This window comes from Colius striatus, chromosome 5, assembly GCF_028858725.1.
Source record: "Colius striatus isolate bColStr4 chromosome 5, bColStr4.1.hap1, whole genome shotgun sequence".
Classification (NCBI taxonomy): Eukaryota; Metazoa; Chordata; class Aves; order Coliiformes; family Coliidae; genus Colius; species Colius striatus.
The window spans coordinates 2,481,706-2,498,280 of NC_084763.1; the positions used below are offsets into that span (position 1 = coordinate 2,481,706).

Genomic DNA, 16,575 nt, shown 5'->3' on the forward strand with positions numbered 1-16,575 from the left:
TGATTCTGTAAATGAGAATCTAACAGATATGGGGAAATCATAACCAAAAAGATACAAGGCCTAACTTATCTATGCACAGAAAATATAAGCAAAAGACACAAAAAACCCCAAACCAACCCAACCCAACCCAACCCAACCCAACCCAACCCAGCAGTTTATCTGTTTGGGTTTTTCTACAAAAAGAGGTGAGAGAGGACATAAGGAGCAAAAGTTACTGCTCCAAAAGATGCTCCATGCAAGTGGTGAAATTGCTAATTGAGTAGAAAAGGTGAAAACACAGAAGATTGCACAGTCAGATCCCTGAGTGGCAACAGAATGATTTGCATTCTAATAAAAATAGAGGAAGATGTTAAAGAGAAGCTAACAAGGCCAGACAGTTTTAAACCAGCAGGGCAACCTCGATCCAGAAGGTCTCTGAGCTTTGTCACTGCAGATTTTCAGTAACCCTTGAAACCCCACGCAGATTCCAGAAGACTGAAACAAAGTAGGGTGTGCAGACACTGGAAAAGAGAACCTGTATACTTAAAAGCTGCTCAAACTAACATTGCTGCTAGACAAAAGAATACAACACAATACAAATTTAAAGGAGGGAAATGTAATTAGTGCAAATCAACACGGGCTTATGAATAACAGAACTTGTCAAATGGTTTGAAGGCCTTTTCTTCTGCTGAGATGACAAATTTGGATCTCATCAGATTTACATATATATGCATTTCTGTCTGTTTCTTCATACACTGTAAAAGTTTGCACTTAGAAATCTGAAGGCATTTGTCTGGCAGTGGCCACTGTTTTAACCAAGGTACGAAATGATTATAAATCTGACATACTAAATATCTCACATTGTAACTATGACAAAAGGAGCTGAGTGGTTTCTAGGGAGAACCTGTGGAAATCTCATTTTCAGCCCTGTATTATTTAACATCTTTATTATTTGAAGTGCAGAAAACACATACTCTTTGAAGCTGGAGATGACTTGAAATTGAAGTTTACACATGTCACAAGCTTGGGACATCTAGGTTAGCTGGTAAAAGACATTTTAATGTGGCCATATGTAACTTCATAAACCTAGGAGAAAGAACATTGTTCCAAATCCAGACATTCTATGCTGAGAGGGAATGTGTCAAAAGCTTGGCAGGTACATTAGTCAGAAAAGGAAGACAAAAGAAACTGTGCCCCCGCCCCGATACACGAGACGGGGCATCTGGCAACAGGGCAAATGACACAGAGAAAGCTGAAGTACTCAACAACTTCTTTCCTCTTCAGTTTTCTCTGGCAAATGCATTTCCCACATCTCTAAAGATGAGAGAATGAAGTACCACCCATTGTAGGAGAAGATTAGGTTCAAGACCATCTAAGCAACGTGAACATACCCAAATCCACGGGATGTGGTTGGATGGTTGAAGGGCCACTGAGAAGAGTCAGAGGCTATGAAAGGCTTCTCCCTTTCATAAAGCAAAGCTGAGAGAGTTTGGGTTTTTCCTGGAGAAGGGTCCAGAAAGACTTAATTGTGGCCTTTCCATACTTAAAGGGGGCTTACAAGAAAGATGGAACATTTTTGCCGCTGTGTGTAGTGATAGGACAGGGGTAATGTTTTTAACCTGAAAGAGGGTGGATGAGATTAGACAGGAGAAGGAAATTCCAGACCAGGTTGCCCAGCGAAGCTGTGGATGCTCCATCTCTGGAAGTGTTCAAGGGCAGGGTAGAGGGGGCTTTGAGCAACCTGATCTGGTGGAAGATGACGCTTCCCACAGCAGGGGAGTTGGAATAGATAATCCTTAAAGGTCCCTTCCAACCCAAATCACTCTGTGGTCCACTGATTCTATGTCAATAAAGCAGATGAAGGTAGTAAAACAACCTACCATGTCATCACAGCTGGGTTCAGTGACCCTTTCTGGCCTTATAAGTGATGACTGTGTAGGTTTGGGACCATAATTTGCTCACAGCATTCCTTTGATGCATATAGATCCTCACACATATAGTAGACATGCACTGTACTGACCTAAAGTCTAAACATGCATTTTATGCATAATTACAAACAGAATAAAGAAAAGTATTCCTTAGAATGATATTTAAAGAACTGGTTCTGGAAAAAATGAGTGCTACCTTCATTGATAATATCTGGTTATGGACTCAACATGCCAGGCTGAGGGCACAGCAATTAGGCAGTGAAGGAATTTCAATTGAGTTATTACCTGTGAACCTGGCTTTTACATTGGGACAAATTAATCAGGAATCAATGAAGACAACCTCCCTTAGTTTCAGGTTTTGCAGATTACTAGATGTGCTGACAAATCAATGAAAACCCAAGAGAAGTCAGTTTATTGCTGGAGGAAAGGGTGGGGAGAGGGCAGAGATGATTAACAAACTGAGAAAGGGGGTATGTGAGAAATGGCAAATAAATTAAGAGCAGAAGCAAATGGGTGTGTGGTCTGGCAGTGAGTGTTTTTGGAAGAAGGTTGGAACTGTAATGGATACCATCTCTTACCTATAGGGAATTCTGCTATCATTTCCAACAGCTTGGCTGTAGCAGGGCAGAAGCAGATAGGACATCCATCATCTAACTGACACTATGCCCAGTGGCATCATTTTTTTGGATGTAAAACTGAAGAAAAGCACATTAGAGAGTTGCCCTGTGCAGGATAAGCTTCCGACTCCATTTCTCACAGAAGCTCACTCTTTTCCTAATGTGATGCTAATGTTGTGGACAGGGCAAGGTAGGCCCTCAGTCTCCACTGCTCAGCAGAAAGAAAACGTCTTCGTACGAGACAGAAGCTCTCTTCAGCCCCCCTCGCCTTTCTGTTCCTGCTCCAGAAGAGTGGTGGGAGGCCAGGAGTTTTCAATTATGTCTTAAAAATCACAATTTTTTCCTTATTTTTATGTTTTCCTCATCTTTTTAAATATACTTGATTTTTTTATCAGTTTTATCAGAGAAAAGAAAGCATGAACAAGCCCTTTTTACAGCTCATTGACAATCTGGGCAGGGTCTAGAGATCTCAGGAAAGTGTTTGAAAACTGGGTCAACATGGTGTAAATTACAGATATTTGTTTTCTTGTTTGTTGGTAGGGCTTTTCCCCATCCATAGTCTTGGTACTGTTCCTATTAATGTAACTGGGAGTAAAATCACATCCTAATGTAACTGCATTTCCAAGCTGCGTTTCAAGAGCTTGACACCTGTGACGTTTAACCCATAAATGTAAGACATGAAAACCTCAAATAGATTGCAATTGCCTTGCCTGCTGTGTTGCATCCCATTGCATTAAGCCCAATATTTCTAAGGTTCCATTTGTTCCTTTTCTTCTCTGGCAAACTTGCCATCACAGACTTTCTGCTCCCCCTTAAGGAAAGGGACTATTGCAGTCTCCTCGCTCATCTGCTGAACAACTTCTGTATCCTTTCCCTCTGGATTCCAGGTTTTCACTGGTTTCACGAGGTGTAAGCATACAGTATGACTGAGCAATCAATCAGAGACACAGCCAAGGCTTTACCATCATTCAGGTGAGAAAAAACAATGGACAGTGGCACACACCTAGATTTGATGTGGAAAAATAAATGCTTATAGGCAGATAATTCCTGCTACGTAGGAACAGAGAAAGCCAGGAGAAATGTAGCCTGTGCATGGCTAATTTACCTGAGCAAAGGTTGTAACACAGTAAATGACACAGCAGTTTCACAAAATCAAAGAGAATGTTCATGTTATGTTTAGACAGATGCCTAAACAGGCCATTAAATTCCTGCAACGGTGAATCTTTCCCTTTAAACTGGGGCTTCAAGTATACTAAAGAAAGTAGTAATAAATGTTCACTCTAACACCAGGCATTCATTTGTGGGATGGGAAATCCTTTCACTACGACAGTTCCAATGCTCCCTGGCTACTAGAAAGTGTTTTTAGCTGCTTATTTGTTTTTTAAAGTATTTAAAGTCGTAACCCAACCCGAGCTTGGACTGATACGAATGCAAAACCGGCAACAAAGCTCCCAGCTGTGTTGAGTGGATCTTAGTCATTGATTTATTTCAAACGTATTTCTGCAGTGTGCACACAGCTGAAAATAAAATATTTGATAAATATTTTAAATGTTGATAAATATTAACATCCAATAATGAACCATAAGTGTAAATAACTCTTTCAGTCTCTCAGTGGGCGCAGGGTGACCACCTAAGTTAAATGCCTGCAAATACCATCGCTACATGAGATTGGAAAGCCAAAAAAATTCTCTGAACTTTTTTGTGCAGGGGAAAGAGGCAACTTTGAACATCAATATCCTTTTCTGCTCTGAATTAGCATGTCCTCAAGCTTGAGGAACAAACAGGAGATGGCCAGCTGCTACATGAATACTGAGACAATGTCTTAGGTAGGAAAGGTCTCAACTTTGCAAAGCACTTGTAAAATTGTAGAGCTATCAAAATCTAGACCTGCCTGAGCTCTTTGTAAATGTCAAACATCAGTCTTGGGAATATTCTTATTGTAGCTCTTCAAAGATGGAACTGCAAACGGCTCAAAAGAATTGATTACTGACCAGCACAATTTCCTACACCACCAAATTCAGAGATTTGACACGTTCTGCAACGAGCTGGTGGTCTCAGGTTATCTACCTGGGTAATGCCAATAGAGTAGCTGAGTAAATGAAGTGTAGTACAGATAAAATCAATATTAGTTCAAAGGCTGAAGTATCTCATACCAATGGACTGACTCAAGAACTTCTCACAGACCGAAAAACATGAGCACCCGGGTCTGGAAATCAGTCACCTGATTTCCTTCATTTCCTTTGTGGGAGAAGATTTGAGGTACCAAGCTGCATTCTCTGCCCCACAGGTCTTCCCCATCTTGTGAAGAAGGATCCCATGTTCATGTGGATTTTGGAAATCATGTCCTGACCAAATTACTTTTCTAAACATTAATAATCTTTAACTTACTCTTTAACATTTTGAAGACTAACAAAATTAGCAAGTCACCTGGAGTTTCCCCTTATGAATAAGATGGATGTTGCTTCTCTAACATATTCTACCTGAAGGGGCAGCTTTGCAAGTCTATGTACTTCCCTAAGACCAAGCACAACTGGTACTTAGGAAATGTAGACATGGGTGGTGGCACAGCTCAAGATTTAACTAGTTATCTTGTCTATGACCTATGAGTCAAACTGCTCCGATGTAGATCAGCACATGGAGGAAAAGGCAGAAAACCCCCATAGTTTGTGCATAGTTTGTTATTGCCCCAAGCATTGGGAGTAGGACAAGGTCTTAAACATTGCTATAGTTACAAAACATTGAACGTGACATCTGATGCTTTATAAGGCTTACAAGATCCAAGTTGAGATTCCAAAAGAACTCCTACAGAGAGACCTACTGTCTCCCACAGATCCATAGTGGTGTGAGCTACTCAAGTAGATTCACAGTTTCTAATGCCTGAATAATATCTCCTATATGAAGAATTTCCCATCACAACTCCATCAACTGAAAGAATTTTTCAAATGTGTTAAAAAGCACCCGAGTAAAAAAAAAGTGAGAGATAATAAGGAAATATTTCTTGTCTCCTTGCAAAAATAACCCAGCCAATGTTCACAGAGATAAGTTTTCAAGTCATAGCCTTTAAGTCCACTTTCAAACTCGCTTGCAGTCCAGACCTGTTCCTGAAGTGCTTTTTGTCTTATTCCGTGTGACTGTGTCAGAGTTTAGAAAACGAAAATCTAGTTTTTAAAACATTAATTCAATGACATTTGCAACTGATTCAATGCCCCCTGACCCCATCAAGCTTTGAAGCGGACTGTCTGTATCTAGACGAATGTCTGCAGTCAGCCTGTGTGCAATGTTGCATGCACAGAAGTTAAGGACCTCGAAACTTTGGCTTTTCAGCACTGATGCAGGCTCTAGTTGCTGTCACCAGTTTGGAAATGACAGCAGACTGTTACTATTTCATTCAAAAGTAAGGTAAATTGTTTATGAATATGCTAGGAAGAGCCTATTAATGTTAAAAATCACCCCTGGTAACTCAGTTCAACGTTGATAAATAACAGTCAGTTAACAAACTGTTGTTTGTCTTTGAATGTTGTATCTGTTTTGTCATATAGTGATGTACAGCACCTGAAATAAGCATACTATTAGAAGTGATGGATGTAAATTTTGGTCTAATTTATAGCCAAAGTGATTGTAAAGGAAAGAAAAGAAGAAAAGCATTTGTTTAATGTAATGAAATCCTTTTCCTAAAAGAAAGTTCAGCCTTCCAATTAAAAGTTTAGTGTATTTACGGCCAGAGGTAAGAAAAGTGATTAAACCTTAAACCTACATGAAAATGATTTGGCCTGCTCGAAACTACATTGTGTGGCAACCCGCAGTTGACATGCAGACAGCCAGACCTCAACTCAGAAATGTTCATCAGATGTAACAGAAACACAACTGGAATTGACCAGACGTCACAAAATGTCATGATGACTGAAAAGTTATCTGGAAGAGAACTATTCCTGAACGTGAGTCTGACAACGCATGTGACATCCTCACACACCCAACATCCAAGCACCGTGAACTGGAAGGATGGACTTTCTAATTCTATACAGCCCAGAACTCCTGAAAGTCAGTTTGTTGTACAATGCCTTGCTCTTTCAAAAGGGACGCTACACTTCTTTGATACTTCTCATTTATCCAAGTCATTAAGAAAAGCCTGTGTGCCACACAGACAAAGCCAAAAGCTGCAACATTTGTGCTGATGCACAAATCTTCATGATTTGCCATATTTGTGCCTCATTTAATTCCTGCATCAATTATCCTACAACAGGGTGAAACTTCAACCCATACTTGTGGTATGGGACCTACTGCAAAAGCATTGAAAACATCAGAAGGGAAAGTTTAAATAGTTCTGTAACTGATCAGGTTCGCATTACACATAAACAGAAACAAGCAAAGACAAAACCCAGCTGTGGAAGACAGTTTTGAAGTGAGCTGCTTTCACAGAGAAGCAGAGGAGCCTGTGATGAACCTCTTTAACATTCTCATTAAGAAGACACGGTTGCTGCTTTGTGTGGGTTTTTTCTGTACAGACACAAGTGAGAGCCTACCCACAGTCATTTTCTTATCATTCCATCTTGAAGCCATGTAAAAGACTCTATAGCTCTAAATTTGTATTTTCTGTGCTACTTTTTATCTCGTGATGACCTCTCCTGGTTGAGTTGTTCATTAGCCTTGATTCCAGAAGTTGAGAGTGTTTTGATCCTTCAGTGCTTATTAAAACAAACTAAAAAAGCAGGAACATGAAGAATTTATTGCCAAGGTATGAAAAATGTGACTATGAATCAAATTTACAGTAAGATCTGAGTATTAGTGTGTGTGACACTGTACCACAGAGCATGTTTATTGTACTACGAGATGAGCTTTCAACACCCACTTCATCTTGAGAGAAGACTGAATGATATTCAAAGCTTTCAGCACTATCACTTCTGAATCGGTATTACTGAGAGACATCATTTTAATGACAGAGATAGATTCACTGATCTTGCAAAGTAAACAAACATTTGAGTTGCAATTTATTCTCATATAAGTGACATCCAAAAACTGTATCTTCCTCTAGTTCAGCACAAACAGACTAAGGAAAAAAATGAGTAGCAAGCTCATCTACAGGGATTTGTAATTCACTGTGCACCATGAATCTTGCATACTCCCTAAAAAATACCACAAAGAATAGATCTGCTGTTAATTACTTCAAAGGCAAAACATAAAGTAGCAATGGAGGAGACAATAACACCAGGGCTGGAATTCAGTTTTATGCCAAAGTTGCATTTTGCACCATTTTTATTTTTCAGAAGTATTCCCAATATGATGTTCAAAATAAACTGATGAGAGGGAAAAAAAACCCACCAAACCAAACCTAAATGCATTCTCCTGTCAAAGGAGAACAAAATTTCCCAAGGCCATTCACCATGAGCTGCATGCAAAGCAACAAACAGCCCCAGCACAGCCAGCAGGGTGCCCAGTCTGTATCCCACGGTGTGCAACAGAATAACCAGTTCAGTGGTGCACCAAGCACTGTGACACAGCACTTGAGTTCCTACTGTGATACCACTTCCCAAGCAGCCCTAGGTCTTTACAAGATTTTTAAGCATGTACTGCAATATGAACTCTGCTTTAGTAATTTGAAGGCTGATGGGTACTTCTAGCTATATTTGTGTTTCCAGTAAACAAATCTAGCTCCATTTCACTTTCAGAAGTGAGTCAGAAATTAAAGGCTGTAGACTAAATAAGGAGTGTAGGGTATAAGCTCTCGGAAGGTGAAGTAATACAGAAGCATCTTTGGATATAGGAAATGAAGATTGTCAAGCTGGAAATGCATGTGAGTAAATTGTCATTTCAGATTATACATATCATTTACTCACGGCGTTTCTGGTTATAGTGATTTTGCTATCAACCATTAACTTCTCAATTAACTTCTTCCAAAAGTTAAGGATGTGTTTGGCAGGTAATCAGATAAAGCACCGAGGGTTATTTTCCAGTTAAACTACAGCCATTAGCTGCTGAATGAAAAAAGACAAGAAAATAAATATATAAGGCTCGGAAATCCCATTCAAGGAAGGCAGTATGGGCAACTTTGTTTTCCAAGAACAGATTTCTAGCAACCTAAAAGTCAGAAATACATTTTTCCCCCCCCTGTATATTCCTGTTATGCAGAGCCTGAGACATGATCATGAAGAAATAATATTCAAAGAAAAAAAAATTGAGGTAGCCAGTGGAAACCAAGCAGTAAAGCCAAGGATCAATATTTCTCTGAAATCAAAGGCAGGAAAATAACTGAGCACCCTATAGCCTCTGAGACCTAGATACAACGCAGGCACTGCTGTGCATTTTCTGTTGATACACAGATAAAGGTCTAAGTGTAAGCAAATCCTGGCACAATAACATTGGTTTAGTTTTCAATAGGTATCGGATGGTAACAGATAGAAACCCACTGAGAAAGTACAGCAGTGCTCCAAATCCCTCATCATTGCATTGCTTATTCCTGCCCCCAAGGAAACAAACAAATAAATGTAATGATCCACATAGATCTCTATGCAGTATATACATTACATTCTAAGATAATCCCCTGCTTGGTCATGAGAATCAGCCCCCGTTCTCAGACTCGCAATCACAACACATCTCTCTGTAGCATCTCAGGACGTTTCTTTCCTCTATAAACAGCAGAGGAAGCCGACAGTAGTGTCTATTTTTGACGCTTCTATAAAAATGCACTGCTTCATCTCAATGTGCGTTTCAAAAATACTTTGCCAATGGCAAATGCTTTACATGGTCTGAAAAGAAACAACTAAATACTTCACAGTGACATCTACGTGCCAATGTTTTGCTGGAAACTACAGCTCAGCGCAACGTTAAAGATTTGATGTAACACCCACTGAAATCAAGGAGTACGCTGTCATTTTCACACTGACAGCAGAACCGGGTCCTGTATAGGTGCTCTGCCCTCTTCTGCCCTGAAGTTCAGCATCTCAGCAGATGCTTGATCATTTCTCTCCTGTTTCTGCCTCCCTAGGGGGGCAATTGCTGCTCTCCTCTAAAATATCTTTCCTCATTTTATTATCGGAAGCAAAACTTCACGCTCAAGAAAAGCTGTCCTGGCTCAGTTCCCTCTCATCAACTCAGCATCATTCTCTCCTGTTCAAACAAGACACAATTCCCTCTTGCTGCTCCTTGGTAAAACACTAGTTATGGAAACTGCTCACATCTCCTCTTTCCCCTCACACAACTGTGGAAGTGAAATACTTGTACATGCAAATCGCATACCTTGCGGGGAAGGTGGAAAAAACCAAACCAACAAACAAAAAACAACCCAAACTTGGAACAGCTTCTGATTCCTTTCCCCCTCTGACTCCATTGCAGAACCAAGACTGTATCACAGAGCAGGTCTTTCAACTTTCCACACCAGCAACCACTTAAATCATCTACACTGAGGAAGATCTGATGGGGAGCACTGTGAACAGTAGCAGAGCTCAGTGCAGACACATACAGATGCTCAGAAAACAACCAGATTCACCAGCAGAGGAAAAATCATCAACCTCCCAGAGTTGTGGGAATTCCCCTCTGGTTGACTGCAGAGCTGAAATTGTGCATGCTTCTTAGAAAAGGGTACTTACGAGATGCAGGCAGAGCCGTCCTGGCTCTGCAGCTAATGCTGCTGAAAATCCAGAGGAAGAGAGCTGCCCTGCAGCCAGCTCGGGTAACCACAACCATCCTTCACTTCCTGGCTCCCTGTACTCCAAAAGCCAGCCGCAGAAGACCTGCTGTTCTCCACTTTGGCCCCTTCTCTCTCTTGGAGGAGGTGGCGAGGAGGTAAAGGGGGCAGGGCTTTACCTTGGGGTAGAAGAGCCAACCCTCCTCTCCCCCTCTTCGCGTCTGCTGTCTCTGGGTTTGCAGCAGCAGGATGAGTCCCGGTACTTTTCTTTCCTTTCTTTCTCTGTGTGTCTGTGCCCCCTTCTCAAAGAAAGGGGGGAAAAAAAGAAGGCAAAAAAAGAGAAGAAAGCCACGAAGTCTCAAATAAGAACGGCTGCAGAAGAGAAAAAGGAAAATTAAAAAGATCAATCCCCTAAAGACGTGGGGGTAGGGATGGAAAAGGAGACGGGGATGAAGGAAAGGGAGAAAGGCGGAAAAATCCGATGGTGCTGCGAATGCTGCTGTTGATGCTACCACTGCAGCTGAGCTCTTCTTCCTGCACAGAGCAGCGCTGCTGAGAGGAGCTTGCAATAACCTCCCAGCCCAGATATATATACACAGTGTACACGCACACACAGCCGGGGAGCCAAACACACACTCACACAGGAGCAGGGAGAAGAGGGAGGGAGACAGGAGGAGGGAGAGACACTCCCGCAGCAGAGAAGCAGGCTCAGAGCCGCTCTCCTCATGTATTCATCATCTTCCAGCAGGAGGAATCGCCGCCACCAGCAACAGCACTACCCCCCCTCCCCCGGAAAAAAAAGAGAAGAGGCAGTAGCACTGAGAATCCTCTCCCGAGCGCTCTCCTCCCCTTCCTCCAGCTCCTCCCTCTTCCTCTGCGCCCCTCCGGCCTCCAGGACGCTGCTCGTCCTCCCTTGCCTGGTTCAGAGGCACAGCCGAGGCACCGCGGCGGGGATCGCGGCCGAGGTGTCGGGCGGGGCTCGGGGCTCGGGGCGAGTCTGGGCGGGGATCGGGGCTCGGGGCGCGGGGCGCGGGGCGCGGGGCCGGGCTGGAGCGCGGCGGCGGGCAGGCCGCGCCGGGGCCGCTGTCCGCGGTGCTGAAGCCGTGCGCGGAGCCCTGCGCGCCGCCCGGCGCCCCGCCCGCCCCCGGGCCGCAGCGCCAGCCCCGCGGACGCTCCGGCTCCGGCTCCGGCTCCGGCTCCGGCTGCTGCGGCTGCGGCTCCGGCTGCGGCTCCGCTCCCTCCTCCCCGCTCCCCCCACGCCGCGGTGGCAGCGGCTCCCGCAGCTCCAGCCTGCCGGGACACGAGCCGGGCGGCCAGCAGGCAAGTCCTCCGAGCGCTCCTAGTTCTGGGGGGTGAGCACCATCCCGCCTGCAGAGAGCTGGGGCCGCAGGAGCCGCCAATGCAGATGTTTTCATCCGGTAATTAATTCTCACGCACAGACCCAGCCAGGAAGCAAGATGCATTAAAGTGTCATTACGGTTTTCACCTACGAGAGATGACTGAGAGAACCTGGCCATATCCTAGCCTTATGGGTTTGGGATTCCAGGAGTCCAACTGCTTTTTTCCCACCCTTCTCCATCCCTGCGGCCACGGCCCTTAAACAGACTGAACCAAAAGTTATTGCTCGCTAGATACAGTAGAATAATGAGGGTGGGGAGTTATTCATGGATTATTTATTCTACAATCAATGAGGCAAGGGAAAATGAAAACAATTATTTCTCAGGTGTTTTATAGAGAAGGCTGAGAAATGGAGACTTGTAATTTCTTTAGAGGATCCCCAAAGCAGGGATAAATTATTTTCAGTGACTAATACACATGCTGTTAACAAGTATCTGCTGTTATTTGGTGAGTGTGATGAAGTGGTTAAGACTGTACGTAAGATGAGATGTTCAGAAAGGCCTTGGGATATTAGGATCCTCAATCCTATTGCCTTGCAGAGGGAGTACCATGCCTATATTTTAAGTCACTTTGAAAACTCATCCATACGTAATATGTGATATCCCAGGAGAGCTGGGGCCTGGAGGTTTCAGCAGAGCACAGGAAAAAGCTGAAGTGCCAGTCCTGGGGAAAAGTGTTTCTATAATCTTGTCCAGCTGCTGTAATTTTTCCTCCTTGAACATTTCTCTCCCTTGCCTTACCAAGATTCAGTATTAATACATTCGTATTTCCAATGCTCTCAGAGAAGCAATGCCAGCACGCCCGGAGGAAACTTGCAAAGAAAAAGGGCAATTAACTAAGAATCAGATATTAGTTAGTGCCATTAAACTAGTTCAAAATTGCCTCTTTCCATATCTTCTTTCCTGTTAACATCCTCTGTTGCCCCCTTGCTCTATATCCCATCATTTTTCAGATTTGTAAGCCTACATTCTCTGCTTTTTAGCAACAGAAGAAGCGATGGTGCTGGTATACTGTCAGCACTGACTGCAGGTACTCATGGACCAAAACAAAAAGAGAAAAACTTCTATGACATGCAAAAAAATCCCACTGCTTCCATTCTGAGATCTTGCAACTCTCAGTATTCATTGCCCTTTATTATTCACCTGAGTGAGTACTAAACAGCCTCTCTGAGTAAGTATTTAAAGCTGTACTGATGATGTTGCAAACAAAATCTCAGCTTTTTAAGGTCCTTCCAACAAACACAACAAAAGCAATATACTTGCACATCACCCATTTATGCTTTTACACACATATACTTGCACGTCACTCACGTCATGAAGTCCTCCAGTGGACAAAAAAACCATGATTTGATTTGAATTGTTTAAACTTCACACTTCTTTAGCATATGCTAACTGGGATTTTCAAAAGCAATCCGCTTACTCATGCATTTAAAACAGTTATAAAGGATAAGACAAATAATTCAAACCAGGAAGATTCAGCAGGTTGATTGATGACTATCTCAATAATGGTGATAGTAGAAAGTTTCCTCGTGGTTTGAGACGGAAGGAATGGCACAGATCATTGCATTTTTCCCCACCTCAGAGTAGGAGCAGTCCTTACTACATAAAATATTTAAACTACATAGCAACAGCAATGAGTTGTGCAAGGGTAATGCAATTATTTTTAATATAACCACAACTGAGGCCAGGAAAATCATTAACTTTGACTGATTCTGTCACACAAAAATTATTACAAGGATCTTCAGGCATTTTTTAGTCCTATAAAATAAGTTAGCCATCATATAGACACTCTTATCTCTCTTTCCTGGAGGATGTTTTGAAATATTACTTTACGTGATTCAACAAATCCAAGTTGAATGTATTAACCTTTGAAATGAAAACATAGTCAAGTTGTGTTAGGGCACAGTATGAAGTCATTGGATCCTTCTCTCTTCTGCTCTCCCTCCTAACCTTTCCTAATGTCCTGTGTGAGGACATTTCAAAGCAAGCAGGGACATACTCCCACAGTCTGAGCAGCTGCAAACTTGAGCACCTTCCTGCAACCTTCCTGCACCTTGAGCACCTTCCTGCAACCAGCAAGTGCCTGCAACGTGCACCTATGTTGTGGACTTGAACACCTCACACTACAGGGTAACAAAATGTCCTGGCAGACCAGGATCAGCCAAAACACACAGAAGGAAGATCTTCTAGAAAACGTATTACCATAAGAAAATTAGATCCCATAAGATTTTTCAAACCAACACTCTGAGAACCTTAAAAGCGGGAGAGATGTCTCAGTCTACTGCTGAAACCTCTCTGGCAATTAGCGAGACACTGAAGTGTTAAAGGACTCTAGTTAACAGAGTTGTACACAAATTTTATTGAGCTTAATGGAAATTATACACATATATTGATGAAGGAATAGATCACTCTGAATTTACTAGGGCTGTCTAGCACTGTCTGCTAAATGGCACTCATCCTGGGCAGAGCTAAATTTACAGTATGTGAACGTCAAGAAGAAAAACACAATGTCAGAATGCTAGAAAGGATAATTAAGAACTTCAGCCACTGGTGGGACCAAAAGGCATCCAACAAAGTGATCTGCTGGGGCCACATGTGAAAATGAGCCAAGCTGAAACTTCTGAATTAATACTGAAAAGTAAAAGCTGTGCTTCTTTCTTCCCAGTAAACTTCCATTTCAACACAGTTTTTCCCTTTCACTTTTTTTTCCTTTGGGAAGCCCCCCTGGCATGGTGGAGCTCTGAAAACCATCCACAGGAGAAATTCCAGCCAAGTCTCTAGAGTGATAGAGATGATCACACGGGAGAGATAGATGCAATATGCAAATCTTTCCAAGTATTCAATAATTCCAACTGTTTCAGGTTAGGACCAAACACAACTTTGTGACTAGATGCATAGAATTAAATGCCATAGAATGAACAGCTCTGTTACTAAGGGAATTCTTGGGTTTATTAAGCACAAGATGGAGTTTTCTACTGGGAATGTCTATAAACATAGGAGGGAGAAAGTGGGAGCATGAAAATCGAGATCATCTGCTTGTGAGAACCTGTAAAGACCTGAAGAAAACATTTTCTAGAAACGTAAAGGAAGAAGGACTTTCCTAACCATCCTGATGGAGCTAAAATTGAAGATAAGGATCTGTAGATAGAAAAGAGCCGTTACCTTCCTCTTGCTTCACGCAGATAGAAATAGAGATGGTTGTTTGAAGTGAATTCATTTTGGCTTGACCACCATTTTTTTTCATAGTTGAACAAACAACAAAATCAAAACTGGGAAATGTGTTTCTAAAGGATCTTAGCAAAATATGGCTCTAGCTCTTTCTTTATATATTTGATAACAAAGGTGGGATTGAAAAATTAATACTAAACTCTCAAAATGCTCAGTGAGGGTGAGGGAGCCCTGGCACAGGCTGCCCTAGAGGGGTTGTGGAGGCTCCTTCCTTGGAGGTCTTCAAGACCCACCTGGACGTGTTCCTATGCAACCTGATCTAGGTGACCCTGCTTCTGCAGGGGGGTTGGACTGGATGAGCTCTAAAGGTCCCTTCCAACCCCCACCATTCTATGATTCTATGTCACTACAAAAAAGAATAACCCCAGGCTGTCATTCCTACAGACATGGAAAGAAATTGAAAGAAAGAAAGAAATTGAAGACGCTCAGAAGCTTTCAGCTTCATGTGCCTGCATCTTCTCTAGTCTAAATATGTGCTTAAGACAGCACCTACCTTCAGAAATGTCTTTAGGGATACCTGGTCTCTAACAATCTACACTGCATAATGAAGAATGTTGACAATCAAAACAAACAAAAATCATACCATATGTCTCAGACATAAACTAGACTTGAATCTGCATCTTATAGACATGCAAATGGAACTGAATTCCATTCTTATGCAGCATCATGACTAAAACAACAAAACAAGAAGGGTGGTTACCTGTCATAAATGTAATTTGTTTATACTAATCACTAGGCTTGTTTTGAGCTAATTTCCAGTTTAATGCTCCTTGAAGAAATGAAAGAATCTGTTTATTTACAGATATTATTTATTTACTGCTCATTCACTTCAACAATCCAAAACAATTCTCTTCTGCAAGACACATTCTACACATTCATGTCTTTCTTTTTCTTCAAAGTTTGCCTCCAAACCCCACCTTAGGCATGTTTCCCTCTTCTTTCATTTATGCACCACCTGTTAATTTGTTTGGATGGATTTTATACTGTGGAATTCCTACTATCCCTAAAGTCTCTCAATGAAAAAGAAAATGAAACGGCATTTGAGAATCCCTGAGATAAATGACTTTATGTGGTGTGAATGGCATTCTTTTCTCCCAAGCTGGAAATGTTATATCTGTGAACAAATCTATTTTGAAAAATTATCTGGTTTAGGGATCTATATGAAGCAACTGTGTCTGTTACTCGTGCAACCAGCCCAGCTGGAAGCTCAGCTGCACCTTGTGTATCGCGTGCAGACAACACGCAGGATGATGTTTCCTTTGGGCAAGCACTAGGGAATGGAGGCAGGGATCGCCATCTGAACCCAGTGGTCGTGTGAGGATGTCACCAAGTTCATCACCTGAGAACACTGCACTGAGCAGCATCTAGACAACTTTTAAAACATGGATTAAGTCCTTGAAGGAATGACCTCTTGAAGACTCTATTTCTTTCTGTAATAAAGACCAGAGATTTTGACTCTGTAAGCGTTAGAGTTTCTTTTCTCGTAGTTTATCGTGTCCTTCAGTCACATAGGTGCCTTCTCTCTTAGGAAGGTTATTTACCAATAGCAATAATATCATATTTTTATATATTATTTAGATTCCTGCTAAATGGGAAATACACTAAATGGTATCTTTCAGAAACTAGTCTTGTCTTGGGTGCTTTGGATGAGTAAGGTGGAATCTTAGTACTATTAGAACTAAACAGAGCTTTGCTATTGAATCAAATTGAAACTCATCACAATTTTATCCCTTATATTTATCCCTATTTATCATACCTAGTTATATAATTGTTATACCTATTCATTATTTGTCAGGATTTTATCCCTT

The 16,575-nt window shown here is 41.9% G+C and overlaps 1 protein-coding gene across 1 annotated transcript in view; it reads right to left on the bottom strand.

Moving 5' to 3' along the window:
• CNTNAP2 (contactin associated protein 2) overlaps positions 1 to 10,201 on the bottom strand; it is a 908,805-nt gene extending 898,604 nt beyond the window's left edge. The window contains exon 1 of the mRNA XM_061996383.1: positions 10,105 to 10,201. Coding sequence (XP_061852367.1) covers positions 10,105 to 10,201 — 97 coding nt within the window. The remainder of the gene's footprint in view (positions 1 to 10,104) is intronic.
• Positions 10,202 to 16,575: the final 6,374 nt, after the last annotated feature.